At 55.7% G+C, this 21,247-nt stretch overlaps 1 protein-coding gene across 1 annotated transcript; it reads right to left on the bottom strand.

The window, feature by feature from the left end:
- Positions 1-11,408: 11,408 nt before the first annotated feature.
- Positions 11,409-20,038, bottom strand: NMUR1 (neuromedin U receptor 1). The gene is made up of 3 exons (XM_064385540.1): positions 19,297-20,038; positions 17,979-18,875; positions 11,409-16,747 (listed from the first exon to the last, which is right to left on the bottom strand). Exons 2-3 carry the CDS (start codon positions 18,871-18,873, stop codon positions 16,359-16,361), a joined length of 1,284 nt encoding a protein of 427 aa, XP_064241610.1. The 5' UTR covers positions 18,874-18,875; positions 19,297-20,038; the 3' UTR covers positions 11,409-16,358.
- Positions 20,039-21,247: the final 1,209 nt, after the last annotated feature.

Raw genomic sequence — 21,247 nt, 5'->3', positions numbered from 1 at the left:
GGAATGCAACACAGAGAGACCTGAAAGTGATTTTTAACTTTTTAACTTTAAACAGCAAGAGCTGTTTGCACCCTCCTCACCACACATGTGGTGTACCACGATTGCCTGAACAGCTCTGCTGCCTGTGCTGGGGCTGGCCTTGGTTCCCCCACGTGCTGTGGGAGGCTGGTGTGTCATGAGAAAGGTACAACTGTTCCTTCAGCCAGGGGCAGTTTTGGCAGCTGGGACACTGCGTGTGTCCAATAACAGGACCAGCAGTGGGATCTGCACAGGGCTGGGCTGGCAGCTGGCCAGTCTTGGTTCCCAGCCTGGCAGGGGACTTGTCAGCATGGCCTGTGTTCCGTCCCTGTGCCCAGCAGTGTGTTGGAAGGTTGGCCTTGCCTCTGGCATCTCTGAGGCTGCAGCAGAACGCAGCGTTTGGGGGAAGGAGCACAGCACCCTGTGCAGAGCAGTGAGAGCCAGCACTGCCCACAGGGCTGTGCCAGTCCATGCTGCACATCAATCCATGCTCCGTGCCAGTCCACGCTCCCTGTCAATCCATGTTCCACATCAATCCATGCTCTGTGCCAGTCCATGCTCCGTGCCAGTGCATTATCCATGTCAATCCATGCTCTGTGTCAATCCATGCTCCATGTCAGTCCATGCACTGTGTTAATCCATTCTCCCCGTCAATCCATGTTCCACATCAATCCATGCTCTGTGTCAGTCCATTCTCCATGTCAATCCATGCTCTGTGTCAATCCATGCTCCATATCAATCCATGCTCCATATCAATCCATGCTCTGTGTCAGTCCATGCTCCATGTCAATGCATGCTCCATATCAATCCATGCTCTGTGTCAATCCATGCACTGTTATCCATGCACCATTGAGCAGGTCTGGACATGGCCCAACCCTGCCAGCTGCTGTTATGGCCAAAAAGAGCCCAGGATACTGCAGAGGGGAAAGCAGCCAGGACATTGCAGATGCCAGTGTTTAGGCTGGGCACATCCCATGTGTGGCCGGGATTTTTCAGCCCTAGCACCGGGCAGGGTGATGCCAGGGTGGAACAAGGCCAGCCTCTTTCGGGGACAAAGCACATTGCAGGGCTGTCCCTGCTGTGGCACAGCACAGCCCAGCTCCTCTGCAGGCAGCTCCGGGAATTTCAAGGCCGAGGGAAGTCTCACAGAGAAGCATCAGTGAGAAGGGTAATTTGGCCAAAAGAGCAGGTTTGACAGCTCTATTTGTGCAGTAAATACGCTTTAGGTCCTTTTATGGCTGTCTCTTGTTGTTGCATGTCTGTGGCTTGGAAGTGTTGATACAATTCCACACTTAAAGGGAATTTAGCTGGTTCAGTGGAGACCCCAGGAGGGATTGCCATGGATTCTCAGTTTCTGGCACAGCAGACGCTCACCCCCGTGCTCTTCCCGAGCCTTGCAGCGCTGGGAACACCCGGCTGCTGCTGCCCGGGGCTGGGGCACCGGGCTGCGAGGCACAGCTGGGTGGCCAGCTCATGGGGACCCCGCGGGAGTCACAGAAGAGGCGAGCGTGTTCCCAAAGCCCGGCTCAGCTGTGGCTGCTGCTGTGTGTTTCCACTAGATGGTGACAAAAGGCTGCCTGTCCCGGGTGCCAGCCCGCGGGGACACCCGGCTGCCCCGAGCGCCGCATCCTGCCCGGCCTCCTTTGTCACTCCCGGGACATCCCGGGGCGCCTTTGGAACTCGCCGGATAGCAGCAGCAGCCAAGTGCAGTCGGCAGAGGAAGAGTTTTACCTGTGGCTGGTGCAGGCGTCTGCTGTTAAAAAACAGTCAGGGTTCTCCAGCAAACACCCAGCGGGTGATCAGAGAAGGGGAAACGAGCTAGAAAAGTAATGAAACGTGTCCCTGAGCATCCCAACCTGGCATCACCTGCTGTGTGGTCTGAGCAGTGCCCTGATGTGTATGGCATGGCAAAGGTGACAGGAAAAAAACCCCAAAACAACAACAACAAAACAAAACAAACAAAAACCCCCCCAAAACCCAAAAAACCCAGACAAACAAAAAAAAACCCACCCAAACCCACCACCACCAACAAAGTCAAACAAAAACCAACCAAAAAAAAAAATCAAAAACAACTATAAAAGCAAATTTACCAACCCCAGGTCTAGGTGCTGTTCTAAACCTCTTGAACAACCTCATGTTCCACTGGCAAATCCTTTTCTCCTCTTGGTGCCCAGCTCACCCCACCATGGTGCTCCTCTGCCAGCAGGTCCCACAGCTGATGGATGGTGACCCAGCAGCACCAGGCACCCAGGGCTTGTCCTCTCTCTTCCCAACTGCACAGTTCCCCAGGCCCTGATTAATGGAGGACAGAAAATGAGATGGGGCTGTGTAGCAGTCTAATTAAGTCTTTTCTTCATTATCCCCCTGTCTGTGCAAAGAGGAGAGTCCTCAAGGATGATGAGTATGAAGTGGGTGCAGGGCTTGCTGTGACAAACGGCACTTAATTCAAGTAGTCACAGACAAGTGCATGTCCTCTGCCTTGAAATGGGCAGCTTGGGACACGCTGGCCTGCGGGGATGAAAGTCAACAGTGCCTGGCAGGGTGTGGGATTTCTTCTCTGGAAGTATCCTTTCTTGAGGTGGGATGTTGCAGGAATTGGCATGGGCCCTGGAGCCAGGCGTACCCATTGTCACTCTGGCAGATGGTGGCACATCCCTGTGCCATTTCCTGGGGTTCATGGACAAGGAAGCCTACAGGTGACTCCCACAGGGAGTTTTGTACATGCAGATTTAGTCTCCACATGACATCCAAGTATTCCTTGTAGTGATAATTTCTGGCACACTGCAGAAAAAAGGGGGTGTTTATTTCCAGAAGGAGCGAATTCCCCTGAGATGTCCCTTCTGGCAGGCCAATTCCTCTCCCCAGCACCCCTTGCCTGGAGCTGGCAGCAGGACCTTGTGCTCTGCCTGTGAGCCCCCAGCAAGCCCCCAGAGCCTCCCAGCCAGGGGGACTCCCTCTGGATCTGCTCAGGAGAACAAGTGCAGCTCTGGAAAAAAGGATGTGTGAGAGAAAAGTGGGACTGGAAGAGAATTTGCAGTAGGTGTGAGGTAAAGACAAACCAGGACTGGGAGACGTGCAGCAATTTGGGTGGTGAGAGGAGACCTTGGGAGCACCCTTCTCTCTCCACTGGAGTAGAGAATCTCCAAGTGGAGAAAGTCAGTGAGATGGGACTAGGCAGGCATTTTGAAGCAATGCATGCAAATCCTTTATAACCCAGGGAAGTCAATCAGGAGTGAAGCTACAGGTGATCCCAGTTCAGCAATGCCAGGCCAGCAGCCAGAGCATGTCACAGTCCCATGCAGCTGCACATCTTCCTGCATTGCCCTGCAGCACTTGGGAAGTCTTCCAGGACCTTTGTGGAGACAGCCCAGAGGAGGAAGCTCCTCTTTGCCTGGGCATTTCTGTGCATGCTGCTCATCTCCCAGAGCTGGGGCCGTAGGGAATGGAGTCCAGACAAGCACTGGGTCTCCAGGGATGGCTGTCAAGGCATTCAGGTAAAACATCTGCACACTCTGGTGGCTCAGCACATCTGCCCCTTGGTACAGCCCCACGGAGCAGTGACCTGGGGCTTTGTCTCAGTTTGTTCCCATTTCACCTGCTGGAAGCTCCCTCTGCTCCCAGGCCTGTGTTGGGCTATTTCCATTTCACAGCAGCTCCTGGGCACAGGGCCAGTGGAAGGCAGACGCTCTGCCTGGAACAAACCCAAACCAGAGGAACTTTTTTTCCTTCTCAATCAAAAAAAAAAAAAAAAAAAAAGAGAAAAAAATATTTGAATCTTTGTTGAGTTCAAACTGGAAAAGTAGGAGTCTCTCTTCATTCCCCTTATAAGGTCACCAGTTTGATCCCCATACAGACCATTCACTTAAGAATTTAACTCAATAATTCTTGTGGGTCCTTTCCAACTCAGAAGATTCTGTGATATCAGTTTATTTTTGTGTTTGTATCTGAGTGAGAGAGTGAGCTCGTCCCTGCTTGGGAGCCACATGCCCCCATCACTCAGCAAAGGCAGTGGCAGCATGGGCTGGTGAACCTGGGGCTGCCCCGTGTCCTCACCCCAACACCAGAACAGAGCCAGATAACATCAGGGAGAGCAGAGCCACACACACAAACACACACGTGTCCCCAGTATAGCATGTCCCAGCCTCTGCCAGGGAGCAAGAGCCAAAACTGCTCGAGGAAACAGGCATCAGTGCCAGTGGGAAGTGCTGGCTGGCTTCCTAAGCTCAGTGGAAAATGTTCTATATTTCCCCCTGAGAGCTTCTATCCTGTGCTCTCCCAGCTAGAGCTGCCCACTGAGCCTCATGCATGGAATTTGTAAAGGCCCTGTCCCAGCTTGCTGCTGTGAGGGAACAGCCACCCCAAGGGCTCTCGTGGTTGCATGGTCCAGCCCTGGGCTGAGCCTTTTGGAAAGGGTTACTTTGCACCTGACTGTGCAGAGCTGAAGCGACCTGGGCAGGTGTCAAGGTGTGCAGCCCACCTGTGAGCCTGGGAGAGGTCAGAGCTTGGGAGTCAGGGAGCTGAGCCCAGCCCAATTTCACCATCCATGTGCCCCCCTGCAGCAAGCTCCATCAAAAGGAGGTCAAAAGTAGGAGCTGAAAATGCTTTTCCAGCCCAGACCACTCTCAGACTGTTTGTGCCTCATCCCAGCAGCACACTGGGCTGTTTCACTGACCAGCTCTCACCACAGAAATTCCCACTTGCAGGATGTGAGATGAAACCATTGCTTTGAAACTTCCTACGACCACAGTTAAAAATAAGACTCAGAGTAATAATTTCCCCACTGTTGGTGCCTCAGACCTGAAAAACCTAGTCCTGAACGACCCAGTGGTGTCTCATTTAGCTGGGCAAGCTGTGATCATGATGTGTGCATCCTGGGAGGGAGGCAGGAACATGGTTTCTTGGGGAAAAGTCCTCTCCTTCCCATCCTGATAATCCATCAGCTCATCTCCCTGTGTATGAAATGGCAGAGGAAGCTCAAAGCAGACTGAAAATTGCACTGCATCTCTCCTGCTCAGTTTTAATTGTAGAGCAAAGAAAGAAGCCCATCGATTCATCCCTCTGGGTAATTAAATGCTTAATGCTATTGACTATAAAGACATTATGGTTCGGCAGCCCAACACTAATGCATTAATAATCGCTTATATCATGGCAGGCAAGGGGCACGAGCTGCTCCTGAGGAGCACGAGAGTTACACGGGATGGGAGCACACAGTGAAGAACCTCGGGGACTGAATTAGTGCCGTGACAGCCTGCAGGAGTGGGAGCTCATCCCAGGGAGCAGGGGAACAGGGAAGGCTGGAAGGACCATGGAGGAGGGGCAGCCCCTTCCCCAGGGGACTGCCCCGGCCGTGGCAGTGGGAGGGGAGTCTGGGCTCTGAGCATCAGGGCTGCCCCCGGCACAGCTCTGGGATGTTGTCAGCTGTGGGATCAGGGAGATGAATCTGAGCAGTACAACCCTTTTATAACAAGCCATGGCAAAGGCCCCAGAACGTCTGCCCACCTCCTGCCAGGCTCTGCATTCCCAATAATTAGCCGTCTGCTTTAGCCTATTTATTATGCACATGATGTGGAGCACAGGGCAGAGCCTGCACATTGCCTGGGATTAAGCACATAAAAGTGAGCTGAGTGAGCAGTGCTCCAAGCTGGAGAGGCTGCTTTGCTTGCTGGGAGGAGCAGTCAGCCCTCAGAACGTGCTGTGCCCGTGGCTATGGCTCACTTCCAGGGCAGGTCTCCCCAGGGAAGGATGGAGGCTGCACTGCCTCCCACCTGCAGGGACCCCAGAGCCCAGCACAGGGCAGGAATCCCGTGTCCTGTGGGCAGGGGGGATGCTTAAGGGACATTGATGGAAGATGGAGGAAGGAAGGACCTGCAGCATCACAGCGAGAGCAGCCCTTTTCAAGACCATCCTCTGCTGATTTCTTTTCCACCTCCCCAGGATGTTGTCCCTCCAGCCATGGCATGCTGGGTTACCCCACTGCAGCCACTCCAGGGACACAGCAGACATGGCCTCAAAAGACAGCAGAGGCAAAATTTCCACCTAAGCTCTCAAACCCATGTCAACAACCCCCTGCCCAAGGATAAGGGGAGCTCACACAGCCCTTCCTGACCTCCAGCATGAAAACAAAAAGCACTTGCAATTTTCTCTGAGCAAATCCAAGTACAGATCATGCTGTCAAGCCCTTATTTGATTTGTTTTTCTGGTGGCTCTGCTCCGTTTGCCTTCATTACTTTCTCTGCCCTGTGCCATAGTCCAATAATGCAGCATCTGCCCAATAAAAGGTCCATGAATATAATTTACAAGTAGTTGGCACCTTCTGCCTTGTCTGGGAGGGCGGGCTCCCTGGGTACACTGCTGTTTGGAAAAAGTGAATTTTACAGTGGGGTAAATAACCTCTGAGCACTGTTTGTAGCTTGATTTATCTTCCTGAGGTTGCAATTCTCCCAAACATTTGATTCATGGTTTGAAATTGAACCTCTCTAAATATATTTCTTTACAGAGTCTTAAAAAAATAAGTCTGGAAAAAAGAAGGGAAGGTGCTTTCTGACAGCCTCAGGGATGAGGAAGGAGGTGCCTCTGGTGCTTTGGATATACCTGAAGGGGAACACTGAGCCCGGGGAGAAGGAGCATTGGTGCTCCCAGCGTCCCACCTCCCCAGGAAAGGCAGCCCTGACTGGGAGAGCTGCTGCATTTTACTCTAGAAAAGCCTTTCTGAGACTGAGCATACACACCTGTGTTGGTACATACGTGTGTACAGCAGCCCCAGTAAGGGTTTGTTGGGTTATTAGGAAAGAAGCATTTCCTGAGGGTCAGGGAACACGTTGCTGTCTCCACACTCCTTTGCTCTGAGGCTTTGGGATGTGCCTGTGGGTGATGGGCAGAGCTTGGGGGCTGTGCTGTGGAGCAGTGCCTGCTCTGCCCCCTTTTTCAGGAGCAGAATGAATCATCACCACGGTGGGTGCCAAACCCTGCGCCCTCCGGGCTGGGAGCCTCACAGCCTCGTGCCTGAACTTGCTGAAATTGGTGCAGGTGGCATCACCCTGTGCCTTTGGGCTGAGGAGTGCCCGAACCAGTCCTGCTGGGGCTCATCCTGTGCCTGATCCTCACCCTGGCTCTGGGTATCGCTCCCAGGGAAAGTGAAACACACACAAAGTGCTGCCTGCTGCAGGGCCAGCATCCTCCAGACCCTGAAGGTGATAAAAGATCCCCAGTGGATGAGCCACAGCCTGGGAGGGAGAAAACCTGTCTGCAAAAGGAGATCTCACTGGGAGAAAAGTCCAGAAGAAAAAGAGGAAATTTAAGGGAAAGTCCAAACATTTCCAGCCACAATGGTGCCAGATTTCTCTGTTTTAATGGGTTTCCTTTGGCCCCATCACACTGTGGGTGAAGGCTGCCTGTGCACAGAGGAGAAAGGCAGTTTCTGTCCAGGGCTGCCCTGGGCTCTCAGGAACACCTACAGCAGTGCAGGGGTTAACACAGAACTTGGTCTCATCAACCATCTCCTGCCAAACCTTGGCTAAAAGCAGGCTGGGGCACTTGAAAAGGTCCTGAGGACTGGGCAAGTGTGAGGGGATCAAGAGCTGTTCCCACTTCTAACACAGAAAGAGGAGACAAGTGCATCCCCAGGTCCCTGCCCTGGCACCAGCTTTGCTGGAAAACCAGCCAAAAGCAAACTTGGTGAGGCTAAAAGAGCTCCAAGCTGTGCTTGCACTGCCATGACTGCAGGGTTAGTGCAGCCTGGGCTTCACCCTCTTGGTACTGAAAGGTGCATTTAGCACAGAAATGACTGGAGGGTGCAGAAATGCACCAAGCAGGAATAGTCACACTTTGCTTACTCATATTGAGCCATTTCTGTTTTGCCCAGTGCCTCAGACCAAAGGGGCACAAAATCAGGACCTGTTTTTGACCTCTGCTGCCCTTGCTCTCACCTGCAGAAGGGAGATCCTGCTCCTGCCACCACTGGGTCTGGAGTGAAGGCAGTGAACAGAGGGGTTCAGAGGTACAGCAGCAACCTGGGGGCTCACAGCCAAAATGCCTGCTTGTTTTCTGGGGAAAAAAAAAAAAAAAGTTAAATCCTTCTCTTGTGGGGTAAGCCTGGTTTTGTGGGGCACAGAGCAGCCTCTTGGAGGAGGGACAATTAGGGCAGAAGGTCCTGAAGATGCCAACAAGTGCCCTGTGGCCACATCACTCACCAGTGTCCCAGCTACCAAAAGCAGTTGCTGTGGGTGACCTGTGAATTCACATCCTCTGGTGCTGCAGCACAGGAGGGGACCTGCCCCCACCAGCAAGGAGGGGACACAGCTGAATAAGTCCCTTGGCAGAGCAGGACTGCAGTGGGACCCTGTCTGTGCTTGGAGATGCTCTGGGTGTTCAACCAAAAGGATACCAGATTGCTTGGCCTGGTCTTTTCTGTTGTTTTAAATTGTTCTCCCTATTCCTTGAGCACAGTGACCAGAATCATCACTGTGACAGAAAAGCTGAGTGTTGGGACATCCTGAATGGGGCTGAAGATCCCCAAACCTGTTTCTAGTGGGTTTGGAGAGGAAGCCATGGACAGTGCAGAGGATGCCTCACTGCTGACCCCAGCCTCTCCCAACACACACCTGCAGAATAAAATTGTACCAGTGTCAGCCAAAGGACCTGCTCAGCTCTCTAGCTGCTGGGCTGGGGAGATGTTGAACTTCTGGGGCAAGGAAGCAGGCCAGGAGCTGGGAGGAACAGCAAGAAGACACAGAGAATTCCTCCCAACAACTGAGGAGATGCTCACAGATACAGATAGATAAGCCAGGATATGCTCACCCTTCAGACCAATCTCAGCTCCAAGGGTAGGTGGTTTCTACTGCAACCACTGGCTTTTGGAACAGGTTAAACTGTTATATCTCCCAGCTGTGTCTGCCCAAAAACCATCAGCACAGAGACAAAAATTGCACTAGGAAGAAAACCCTTTCAATGCTTCTACTGTCACACTCACCCCACCCCACTGGGTGCAAATGGGTGCTTTTCAGCCCAATTATTACCACTTACTTTGTTTTCTTTCTTTTAGCTTTTTGCTGCTGTACACCTAATTCAACCATCCTTGACTGAATCAGTACAAATGCATCTCATCTACCTCCCTCCTTCCATGGGAAGGGCCTGAAGGAGTCCTCACCCAGCCCTCATCTTGCAGATGATGCTTGAGCACAGCACTTGCTGCTGTGTTTTGGGGTCCTGCCAGATGGACTCACCGCCTGTTGGTCGGGATTGCCACAGAAAAACAGGAACGAAACCCAGCTCCAACCATTTGCTTTTCCATCTGTGCAAGGCGGTTGTTGAAATCAGCGCCGGCAGAGGGGTCTGGAGCTGAGGCCAGGATAAGTTTGGAGAAGTGAAGAGCTGCAGAGAGATGTGGATCTTCCTTTAGCAAGAGCAGAAATCACTGGAAAACACCAGAGGAGCAAAGAGATCGCAAACTACGATGCAAAATTCAGCTTGAGCCTGGCATTGCCAGCTGGCTGCCAGGATGGCTTGGGGCTGTAGGTGTGGGAGACAAGAGCAGAGCAGGCAGCAGCAATATCCTCCCTGCTCCTTATTAATACAGCAGTGAGGCTTGATGGGTCTCCTAAATTATAATGTCTTTCTTGTCATTAACTCGATTTCTTTCTGGTGACAGCAGCAGCAAATTGGCCCCAGCTGCTCTGAGCAAGGGATGAGAAATTAAAAGGAATTAGACAAGCCAAGTGCTGGAGGGGTTGGTGTGCAAGGGAGGGGGTGCTTTGGGCCAGGGATGGCCAAGGAGGGGGATTGGGATGGGATGGGATGGGATGGGATGGGATGGGATGGGATGGGATGGGATGGGATGGGATGATGCAGTCATGGGGGTGGTAGGAAATGCCAGGAAGGGATAAATGGGCTCAGGGCTCGTGCTTCTCCCTGCAAGCAGGACACTGAAAGCAGGTGCCTGCCACAGTGAGGTCTGTCTGGGGAGGGGACAGCCCTGTGTGTGCTGAGGCTGCTGCCATGCAGGAGGACACACGGGAGCCCCTCAGGGATCCCCCCCTCCAAGGAACATTCCCTGCCTGGGTATGAAGGAGGACAGTGCTGCTGAGCTTCTTTGCAAGCCAGTGCAAGCAGGTCTCAGGTAGCAAGGACTTTTTATCAGCTATCCTTGAAGAGGCCAGGCACAGGAACTGAGGGAAAACAGATCTATGTCTGTGCCTCCATTTTCTGCTGCCTGTTGGCAGCTCTTGCCCCTGAGGCTCTGCCTGCCCTGCCAGGGCATGGAGATGGTCTTGGAGAACCAGTCCATCAGTCTCTGCCAAATACCTGCTGGGAACCTGTGTCCTCCCATCCTGGCAGTCCCAGGCTGATTGCTGTGTGAAATACAGCTTTTAACCTGGCTTGTAGCCCCAGGGCCAGCTGGAACCATCCTGTGCCTGATGCAAGCTCCGGGGGTGGGCAGGAGGAGATGTCTCATGCTCGTCTCAGCATCCTTAATGTGAGACGGTCATTAATGTGACACAGTCACTCCACCCGCCCAGGAAAGATAACAAGAAAGATGAGTTTGGCCTCCCAGTCCTCTCAGACAGCTTTCTCCAATCTGCCACATTAAATAGTCCTGAACTGAGGAGACAAACTCGCCCTGGCTGCCATGATAAGCACAAAGAGTGATAAACCCACGTAATTAAAGTCTGCACTGTAATAGCGTTGCAGTGGAGACAGCTGGAGTCTAGCCCTGAGCCTAGGTCCATACCTTGGGTTTTACTTGTTTTCATTCAAACTTAGTTTGGAGAGGTTTAGCCCAAGCTCTGCTGGGTGCCAGGAGGGAGGGGAAATGCCACCTGGGCATGGTGGAGTGGAGGAGCAAGGGCTGCTGTTCCCTTCCTGGCTGTAACACAGAGAACTCCTTAGCAGAGGCAAACACCCTCAAAACTGTATTTGAAAAGGAGCTGACCTTATAGAAAAGCACATGGCTCATAAAGAGGCATTTCCCCTTGAGGTACTACACCACTGCCCTTAGAGGCCTGGGCAGAGACAACAGGGACTGGTCAGGGACCACTTTCACTGGTCCTAAATACACAGAACACTAGGTAAAAGTTAGCTTTTTCCAGTCTGGCCTTCCCAGCATTCCTCTTCATGTGGAATTTTCTCCACCCCAATGAGACCTGGGGGGCTGATCCCCCTCATCCCACCCAGGGGACCAGGGCAGACGCTGGGATGTGTGCTGGGGACCCTCAGCACAGCCTGTGGGGCTGTAGGAAGCCCTCTGCACACTGCTGTGCTCCAGGTCAGTCCCAGGGCCCTGAGCCCAGCTCCCCCAGCCCTGCCAGCAGCCACAGCCACTGTTAGCAGCCCCCACGTGCCTCAGAGCTCAGCCATCCAGCCGACTTCAATCCACTTACCACACTGCTAATTATCTTTCCTCACTTCTGTTTTCTTAACCAAAGTGTCCCCATGAACAAAATTAAGCATCACACAAGCTTCTCTGACATAAATTCTGCCAGCTTTAGCAACCACAGTTGCTACAGGAGAAGATGTGGGCTAGCCCCTCTCTCTTCTAACCCATCGTGCTGGGGTTTTAACCCCGCTCAGATGATGCCTGTGAAGGTGCCCAGTGGCTTTTATTGTCCCTGCCAGACTGTGGGGCAGGGCACTGTGCTTGGCACCTCTGTCCTTCCCCTCACCCTGGCAGCAGGGCAGTGGGATTTCATACACAGAGCAACACAGAGTCCTTCACTCCTTGGAGATGCCCTTTGTCCCTCTAGCTCCTGTTTCCCCCTGTGTGCCCTAAGGTCGGGAGGGGTGGGGTGCAAGGACCCTGCACGTGGCCTCATCCCGGCAGGGCTGTTGGGATTGCTGTGACACAGAGGAGACTGTCCCTAGTGCAGGTGACAGCCACAGTGCAGCACTGCTGAGTCAGCTGAGCCTCCAGAGCTGCAGCTGAGCTCCTGCAGCCAGCCCCGTGCTGGGCTGTGCTCCCCACGCTGCCTCCTCCCAGCCTCCCTGCAGTGCCTGCCTGGGAGGTGATTTCTGTGAGAATCCTTTGGGGAAGGCACTGAGCAGCCAGGCAGGAAGATGGGCTGCCTCTGCTGTGGGCCTGAAAACTGAGCCCAGAGGTGTCCCCGAGGAGCAGAATCCAGTTCTGCACATGTACACTGGGGGCTGAGCTAGAAAACATTCAAAGGTCCCTTCCAAGCTGAACTATTCCATGATTCTATGATTCCTTGCTGTCTGTTTGCCTCCCTGCCCATCACCATCTGTAGGCACTGTGTGATGGCTTTTCACCACCACCACCAGCCTGGAGTAAGGGGAACAAATGAAATATGGTTCTAGACACAGCCTAAGCTCAAACCCAGCACAGCTTCCTGACATCTACATTTTCCTGCTTCCCTCCCCCCTGACAAAGGCTGGGATCTTGGTGGGGAAGGCTGCTGTGCTGCATCCATGGCTGGGCAGCCCAAGCCTGCCCCCCTGCCCAGTCCTAAGCAGGGACTGCTCATTCCCAGGCTCACAGTGGTTTTGCCAAATTCACACTGTACGAGTTTTCCCCATCCCATGACTGTGTGAAGAAAGGGAAAAACAACCCTTCCCTTGAAACCATTTTCCCTTGAAAAGGGGCAGCAAAAAAATCCGCTGGCACACTCTGGAGCCATTTATCATGGCTACAGATATACAAGGCAATCGCTGTAAAACTTGAGTTTGGCTCTGTAAAGGAAAAAAAACCCACCCCATGCTTGTTGCAAATAATCACAGCACAAAAAAAAAGCCTTACAAGGCTGGGGCAGCCTCATAGATGAATTGCTTTTTAATCCCCAAAGCTGTGGTGATAAATCTTTTCACTGGAAGCTCTGGTGTCACTCAGGGCATGCAGCAGCGTGGGGGGAAACAGCTCCAGGAGCTGAGCTGGCACGGGGGCAGGAGGGTGCTCCTGCAGCCAGGAGCAGGTGATTTGGCAGGAGCTGGCAGCTGGACAGAGCTGCTATAAGTCTGGGAGGACAGATGGACACGTTTTGGGGAGCAGCTCTTCAGAAACAAAGTGTTTGGAGAGGAGATGGTGGCATGGAGCCCAACCTGACCACGTGCTCCCTATTGCAGGGACAGAGAGATGCTTCTCCCTGCTCTGAGCAAAGACACAGAGCAATGGCATCCACACACTCCCTGCCTCTGCTGGCCCCTCAATTTGCCTCTGCTCTGACCCATCTGGGGTCCCTTGGGCTCTGAAATATTTATTTGACTCCCAGGCAGTTTTGGAATGCTCTTTCTGCCCAGCCATGCTGCAGCACCATTGCCCCTGGCCAGTCACAGGGGTGGGAGCAGTGGGAACGACTTGCCCATCCTTGCCTTCCCCATCCCTTTGCTTCTATATCACCTCCCTGGGAGGAATAATCCCTCTAATTTATCCTGGGAGGGTGGCAGGGCCAGGCTGGCCCTGAGGGCTCAGGGCAGTGGGAGCATCATTTCCCTTCCTGGGGCTGCAGTGAGCCTGAGGCAGGAAGGAGTCCTCACCCACTGCCTTCCCAGTGGTGGAGAGGTGTAAAATGCTCTTCATGAAACAATTCTCCCTGAGGAGATCAGTTCCTTTTTTATTAGGTTTCCTGCATTCATTAATTATAGGATTAAAGGACTTGTCCAGCAGCCTTTGATTCCAGCATCTCTTGGGAGCCCAGCTGGCATTTGGTACCCGGGAAGTCTCCACATCAAAACCCAGCCAGGGCAGCAAAGTCTGCCCATACAGATCCACCCAGGAACTGCCACCAGCTGTGCTCTGACAAGTTTTGGGATGCTTTCCAGGGTGATCCTGGCCTAGCTGTGCATGTGGAGTGGGTGGGGGGGCAGCCCCAGCACCAGCACCCAGTGTACCAGGGCTTGAGCTGCGTACTCCCCTTGTGTGTCAGAGAGGAGAATTTGGGATCACCAAGGAGGATGGGGAGTCCCAGGTCAGGAGATGTCTGAATTTGGGATCACCAAGGAGGATGGGGAGTCCCAGGTCAGGAGATGTCCTGTGAACACAAGGCTGGATAAAGGCAAAGCCAGTGCCTCACCTTTCTGGCTGCTCTGGACTCCATCCCAGCTGTGCTGCAAACAAGGATCCTGTAAAAAAGCCCTGGGAACACAGACTCTGACACACTCTGACACTGGCCAAGGCACTTGGCTGCTCAGGAACAGCAGGACAAGTTTGCCCTCGTGCAGCACGAGGGACCCAAAACTCCACAGAGGCGTCTGTCACTACATTATAAAATACTATTGACTGCCTATTAAAAAGCCATTCCCTGGAGATTTGTGGCTGAGGAAGCAGCTGGGTGAAGTGAGATGGGGCAATAATGGCCATCAAGGAGGCATCAGTCACCTCCACCCACGCAGCAGCCACAAGGGGCCCCACAGGGCTGCCAGGGTGCTGTGCCCTGCCAGGACCATCAGTGACAGGAGAGAGAGGATGAAAAAGACAGATCTCAATGCCCTCGGTCACTCTGACATCCTCCAGAGAGAGGCAGTCAGCAGGACCCTGAAACACAAAGTTACTGCAGCCCAATGCCCACCCTGACCCAGCAGCACCATCAGGACCCTCAGGGGTCAAGGAAGGGCTTTGCCCATGGCAGACCTGGCCGTGGGTGGGGAGCAGGGGAAGCCAGCTGCACTGCCCCTGAACTAGGGGCTGGGTGGATGGGGGCAGGAGGGAGTGTGCAAGCCCCAAACCCTGCCTCTTCCTGGTCACTGGCCTGGCTATGGTCCCATGCAATGGCTTAGGAGGGGCTGGAAGCAGAGTAGCAGCTGCCAGCGCTCTGCCTGGGGCTTGCCCATCCAGTATTTCTGCTCAAGCAAGCCCCAGGCAAGCCCATGCTGACCAGAGGCACGGCCGTGGTCAGCTGAGCCAGGGCAGCCTGCAGAGCTGGCTGTGAGGGAGTTGGGGTTGAGTAAGTAGTGCAAAAGTGCAAAACAAGAGCTCAAACTGCCTGGGCGGCCCCGCAGCTCCCATTTCAGATCCTCAGTATTTCATCCTGCAGGACCTGGTGTACGTGGGGAAGGCAGCACATTGATCTCAGACAGGAAATCAATGGGTCCTTCCAGCCTGGCAGAGCGTGACCAGCCAGCCCACACTCCCTGGCATTTTTGTGACATTTTCCAAGCCGTGTGTCTGAGGAAGGACTGATGGCCACGGCTCCAGAGGCTGTCCCTCTGCACAGGCCCCAGCCCTAGCTCAGCCTGAGGGGCCAGGAAGGGTGCAGACGTCCCACTGGTGCCCTCCCTGCCGTGCCCACAGTGTCCCTGGACCTGCAGACCCACCACAGCAGCAGAGCCCCAGGGAGAGCTGGTGAAACAGCCCTGGTGTCCCTCACCCTGGCACGTGGCTCATCCATCACCCTCCCCAGGAGCATGGCCTGGGCTCAGTCCCGTGCTGGAGCAGAGCTGGGTGCTAGGGGACACAAGCAGGGCACAAATCAGGCCAGTGGTTTTTTTTAATTCTCAGCAAGGCTCAGCCCATGCAGGGCAGGGATGGAGGAGGGCTCCCCACATTCCCCACAAGTTCAGGTGACCACGGTGGGCAGAGGAAGAAAAGACTGGCAGCCAGCACATGCTGCTCAGAGAGGGGAGAGGGGAGCATATTCATGTGACACAGACAGCTATGGAGCTCTGCCTTGGCACTACAGACAGCCTGGAGATCCCTTTGTCCCATATTTTCCCCCGCAGACTCCAGCTCTGGAGGGAGCAGCCATGCTCCTTCCCTTGCCCTCAAAGGGCTGGGAATGCAGGGCATGAGAAAGGCTGGGAGCAAGGAGCTGTACCAGCACCCTGCAGCCAGGCACCAGCTGGCACCACTGAAGAGATGTGCCAGGAAATCAGGGTCACACTGGTGCCAGATAGAGATGTCTCAAGGGAGAAGGCACCCACAAACCTTTTTTTCTCCATGAGATTTTTCCACAATCCCATGCAAACCTCTCACACAGCCCTGGATCTCAGCCCAGGTGCAAGCACCTCTGGGGACACCCATCCATCCCTGTGTCCTAAAACAGCCTGGGATGCCTGAGCCCCCAGCTCCAGTACCTGCGGGTTCACCCCACTGGGCCACAAGGGATGGAATATTTTTAGGGATTGCTGACATATCCCTGACTTAGAAGTCAGCTGTCCCCACGCCACAAGGGATGCTCTGGTGCTGAGGACACTGGGACGCATTGCCATGCATCCAGGGCACAGCAAGGTCACTGCCACCATGTCCCTGGAGCAGTGCTGCTGCTACCTTTCCATCCCAGTGGGACAGCACAGAGAGGCTGGGACCCCCCCTCGCTCCTGCCCGCTCCCCACCACGAGTGCCACAGTCAGACGGACGCTGGCGGTGAAGGTCCCAGGGTCCTTCCCTGTCCTCCCACTGTTCAGCAGAGGGACTCTGCGTGGGTGGCGGCCTGGCCCCTCTGCATGTCCTGCAGCTCGTGCTCCTGGGCGTGGCAGAGGGGCAGTGCAGCGGGCTCGCAGTCGGTGCTGCGCGTGGTGGCGCGGGTGACGCTGGGCGACGGCTCCCGCGCCCGGGGCGCGCGCCCGGGGCGGCACATCACCTCCTTGAACACCTCCCGGAACCGCGTGGACATCAGGTTGTAGAGGATGGGGTTGGCAGCCGAGCTCAGGTAGAAGAAGACACCTGAGATGATGTGGACGTACTGGAACATGTGGAGCATGGTGCTGGTCCAGGTGGACACAAAGCTCCAGACGAGGCGGTCGGTGTGGAAGGGAGCCCAGCAGATGCCAAACACCACCACCAGCACGACTGTGGGGAGACAAGGAGCTGGTGTTACTGCGGGGATGGGGATTACCAACCCCACTGAGGTCTCCAGTCCCTGGCCAAGCACTGCCCCATTTCAGCTTTGGCCATAGCAGAGAAGCACGAGAGAGAGGCAGAAGGAGAGGGAAAGGTCCCCTCGGTGCCTTCTGGATTTGTCATGGAAGAGCTGGAAGTCTGGACAGGATCTCCTCCCTCCATCTCCTGCCAGTGCTGCTTCAGGCCCTCCTGTGCTGCACTTCTCCCCTCCTCACTGGCCCTGTCACAGCCACACAGCACAGCTGGGGGACTCACTCCCCTATTGGCACCCAGCCTCCAGAAACCTGCCCCCTTCACCAGCAAAGTCCAAGGAGCATGAGCTATTTGAGACCTTTCCTTCTGCTCTGGTTTTGATTTTGTTTTTTCTTGTTTTATAACCCAGCTCTGCTGATGGAAAGGAAAGGGAATAGGTCTGTATATGTACAGGTAGTCCTGGGGTCCTCTGCCATACCCATGCCACAATGCATCTCTGTGGCATGCAGGGCAGGTCCCCCTTTGTCCCCAGCCCTGCCCAAGTGCCTTGAAAAGCAGAGGTACCACTTGTCTGGGAGGTGGCAGAGAAGCAGCCTCGCCGTGCTGTTGGACTGGGCTGGGCATTCTGCCACGTCTGTGCCATCACAGGACTGGGAGCTGGTGGAGGTCAGCGTGCTGGGGAGAGGCAGCTACCCAAGGACAGGCAGCTCCCACTCCTGGGAAGGGGGCCAGAGGCTCTGGGAACCATGCTGGAGAGGGGAGCAAGAGTGAAGAGCAGTGGGAAAGAGGATGTTTCAATCCAGCCTTGGGTCATTGCCCCGTTAGAGCCACAGGGGCTGTGGGGCTGAGCAGAAGTGCTGCCCTTCTGGAAACCCCACCACTGCCACCAGAATTTGAGGTCTGGGTGGAGGGATGGGGAGTGGGTTCCCCCACCCTAACCCACCTTTCTCTTTCTCACTCTGCACTTCCCTCGAGGAAGGGATATAGTATGCCTTGAAGGGAGCTGGCCCAAGCATTCCTTACTGCTGGACTAGAATCACCAGATCTGCCTTTGCCCCAACACCCCACAAGCCAGACCCACAGCCTTCCTCTGGGATGACCCAACTGTGATGCTCTGGACTGCCCATGACGCAGTTTCCCCTCAGCACCCTCCCAACACAGCCTTGGGAGATAGTCCCTGGCTCTGCCATGCCCAGCACCCACTCACACAGCATCTTTGTGACCTGCCTCCTCCTGACTTTCTTCTGCCCCTGGGGGTTGTGGCAGTTGCGGCTGCTGTCGGTCTTGGCTCCCAAGGCTTCCAGCATCTTTTCTTTTTTGAGCTGCAGGCCAATAAGAAGGTAGAGGACGCTGATGGTCCCCATGGGCAGGAAGAAGAAGAGGATGGTGGTGACCTGGATGATGAGATTGTAAGTCAAGCGTGGTTTCACCAGGGTGCAGATCTCCGAGTCGGGCACCCGCCCCCGTCCTGGCACGTAGAGAGGCTGCAGCCCGTGGAGGCTGGTGTTGGGGATGGAGCAGACGACTGACAAGACCCAGATGGTGACAATGACCCTCTTGGCGTGGTTCCTGGTCACCACGTACTTGGCTTTGAGCGGGTGCACCACGGCGATGTAGCGCTCCACGCTCAGCGCGGTGACGTTGAGGATGGAGGCGAAGCAGACGGCCTCGAAGAGCAGCGTCTTGAAATAGCAGCCGCTGGCCCCCAGCAGGAAGGGGTAGTTGCTCCACATGTCGTAGAGCTCCAGAGGCATCCCCAGCAGCAGCACCAGCAGGTCAGACACGGCCAGGCTGAACAGGTAGTAGTTGGTGGGCGTCCTCATGAACCGGTGCCGCAGGATGACGATGCAGGTGAGCGTGTTGCCCACTGCCCCCACCAAGAAGATCAGCAGGTAAATGACACAGACTGGGACAAAGAAGTTGGACCGCCGAGGTCCCAGGTACTTGTCCCGCAGCTGCTCCTCTGTCAGGTTGGCATCCTTAGGGTCAAAAAAGGTCTCTGGGTGAGTCCTGTTGCTGAGATCAGGGCTGATGGGCTCCACAGGGAAGTCTTGCCGGGGCAGGGGGAACTCGGAGCTGGAGCAGTTGACATAGAGATTCATGGCTGTGGAGAGATGGAGAGGTTTGTGGGATGCTTTCCCAACTTCTCTGCTCCCCCTGCTCCCATTGTCTCTCTGCCCACTGGTGTCAGGGTGCTGGGATTCTGCTGATCACCAGGGCTCTGCACTCCTGCACCCATCCTGCCCCAGACACTGCCTTTGCTCTGCGAAACCACACAAAACCTCCACCTAAACTCCCTCAGGCTTCCCAAATGCTTCCTGCCCCATTTCCCATCTGCAAACAACCCTGTCAGCTCCCCAGTCCACCTCAGCCCCTTTGCCCCATCAGGGGAATGTCAGCAGAGCAGGATACAGCCCCAAAAATCTCTCCTGGCAGCAATTCTACCGGATATGTAGAAGGGCTGGCAGGGCAACCAATAAAACAGCCAGAGGGAAAATTGATTTTCTAACATGATAAGGACTTACGGCTCGTTGGGAAACTCCAGATGGACGATCGCTGAGGTCCCACCACCCCTGCGCCGGACAGGGTCAGGGCTGGGGAGGGAGCGTGGGAGGGGATGGAGACTTCACTGCCTTAAGAGGCAGGCAAATGAAATCCCGCCGCTGCTTTCCCCTCGGAGCTCGGCTCGGAGAAGCCGCCTGCCCTTATCCACCTCCTCGCTCTTGTCCGCTGTCAGCTGAGAGGCTGCGGGCTGTGCCGGGGGCTTCCCTTCCCACCGCTGGCCAAACAAATCGCGGTGCCGAGACCCTGCCCCTGCCAGGGGCTGGGTCCTTGTCTGCCAGGCAGCACTGCCAGAAAGCTGCCCTTCGGAGAGAGGAAACAACGCTAAGGTAACAAACTCCATCGACTCTGAGAGTCCCAGGGGAGGGCGGCACAGACGTGTCCTGTGTCTCCGGCAGCCGTCGCATTTGTCATCTGCGTGGCCTCGGTGCTGAGTGAGGCATCGATCAGCCCCGCGGCCGCCCCGGGCAGCCCGCGCAGCGCCCGCTTCTCCGGGCTCATCTCGGCGAAACGCAGACGGACCCAGCGGCTTCCCGAGGTGCCCCACCTCCAGATGTGCCATCCCTGGCTCACCCGAGTCACTCCCCCGGGAAGCAGGTGCCTCCGGCCGGCTCCCGTCACACTTCGGTGCGAGGATGTTGCTGCAGCATCGCCCCGCGCTCCGCGTCCGGCCCCGCGCCCCCGCCGCGCCCGGGCTCTGCTCCCGCCCGTGCGGATCCCCCGTGCCCGGGAGCTCCGGCACAGCCGCGCACACGCGTGTCCGTGTCGCACACACACATGTACGTGTCGCACACGCGTGTGCGTGTCGCACACACAGAGACCCCCTCACGGTCCCCGAGCCCCCCGGACGCGTGTCCCCGCTCCGCCCGCGGCTCCTCTCTCCCCCGCTGGGCGTGCTGGACGTGCCGGCCCGGTGCGAGTCCCTCCCGGACCGGAGAAGCCCGCGGGGTCCCGGCGGGGCGGGGGCTCCGCGGCTCCGGGCTCTCCAGCCCCGCAGGCGGCGAGGGGGATGCGGGGCCGGCAGCGCATCGTTCCGCCGCGGGCACTGCCACCCGCGGGACGGGGAGGCGACCCCGGGCACAGGGACATGCACCGACCCCTTCATCCCCTCCGAGGGTGGCAGGGTGCAGGTGGACCCGGTCCCCGCCAGGATGACACCTCAGAGGGCTCTGGCATCCCGGGACTTGCCTCCTTCTGCCTGTCCCAGCAGCATCCCACCCTGCACAGGGGCTGAAAGAGCCCCAGCAGGGCTGAATTGGAGCAGGCAGTCCAGGGATCTCGGAGAAGGAGCCTGGAGAGCCGTGCCAGGAGAGCCCTGCTGCCAGCCCCTCGGAGCTGAGCCCCAGCACAGCCCACTGCCCTGCCGAGCCTGCTGCTTGTGGCCACGACGTGAGGAGCTACCTGGATCTGGTGGCCTCCAGCACCAGGACACAGCCCCTGGGGTCCTGCACGGCCCAGGGCTCCTCCTGATGCCACAGCACACAGCAGATGGAGCAGTGCCACTCACTTGACTTTGCTCAAAGAAATTCCAGAGCAGGCGAGAGATCACAAACAGGACCAGCAAAGCCCTGGGTGTCTTGGTAGCCCTGACCTGGCCCTACCTCTGCTCCCTGCAGCAAAAAAGCATCAAGCAGAGGGGAGCTGGCACAGCAAACACTCCCAGGGCACAAAGGGTCTGTGGCTGCCCTGAGCCTTGACTTTCCTCAGGAAACCCTCTTTCCCCCAGAGGAGAGGAACTGCCGAAGCCAAAGGCCTGGAGGGTAAATGAGTGTAAACAAGACATTACTCAAGGGAAGAAATCAACAAACTGGAAACGGTGTCTGAAACTGGGAGAGGGAGAAGGAGAAAAGTTGCTGCCTGCTTCTATGGAAGTGAGGAAATGAAACTTCATCCCCTCTGGGGATGGAGACACAG

Source organism: Passer domesticus, chromosome 11 (assembly GCF_036417665.1).
Source record: "Passer domesticus isolate bPasDom1 chromosome 11, bPasDom1.hap1, whole genome shotgun sequence".
Taxonomy (NCBI): Eukaryota; Metazoa; Chordata; class Aves; order Passeriformes; family Passeridae; genus Passer; species Passer domesticus.
Note: the sequence above shows the minus strand (reverse complement) of the source record. Positions and strands in the feature narration are given on the sequence as shown.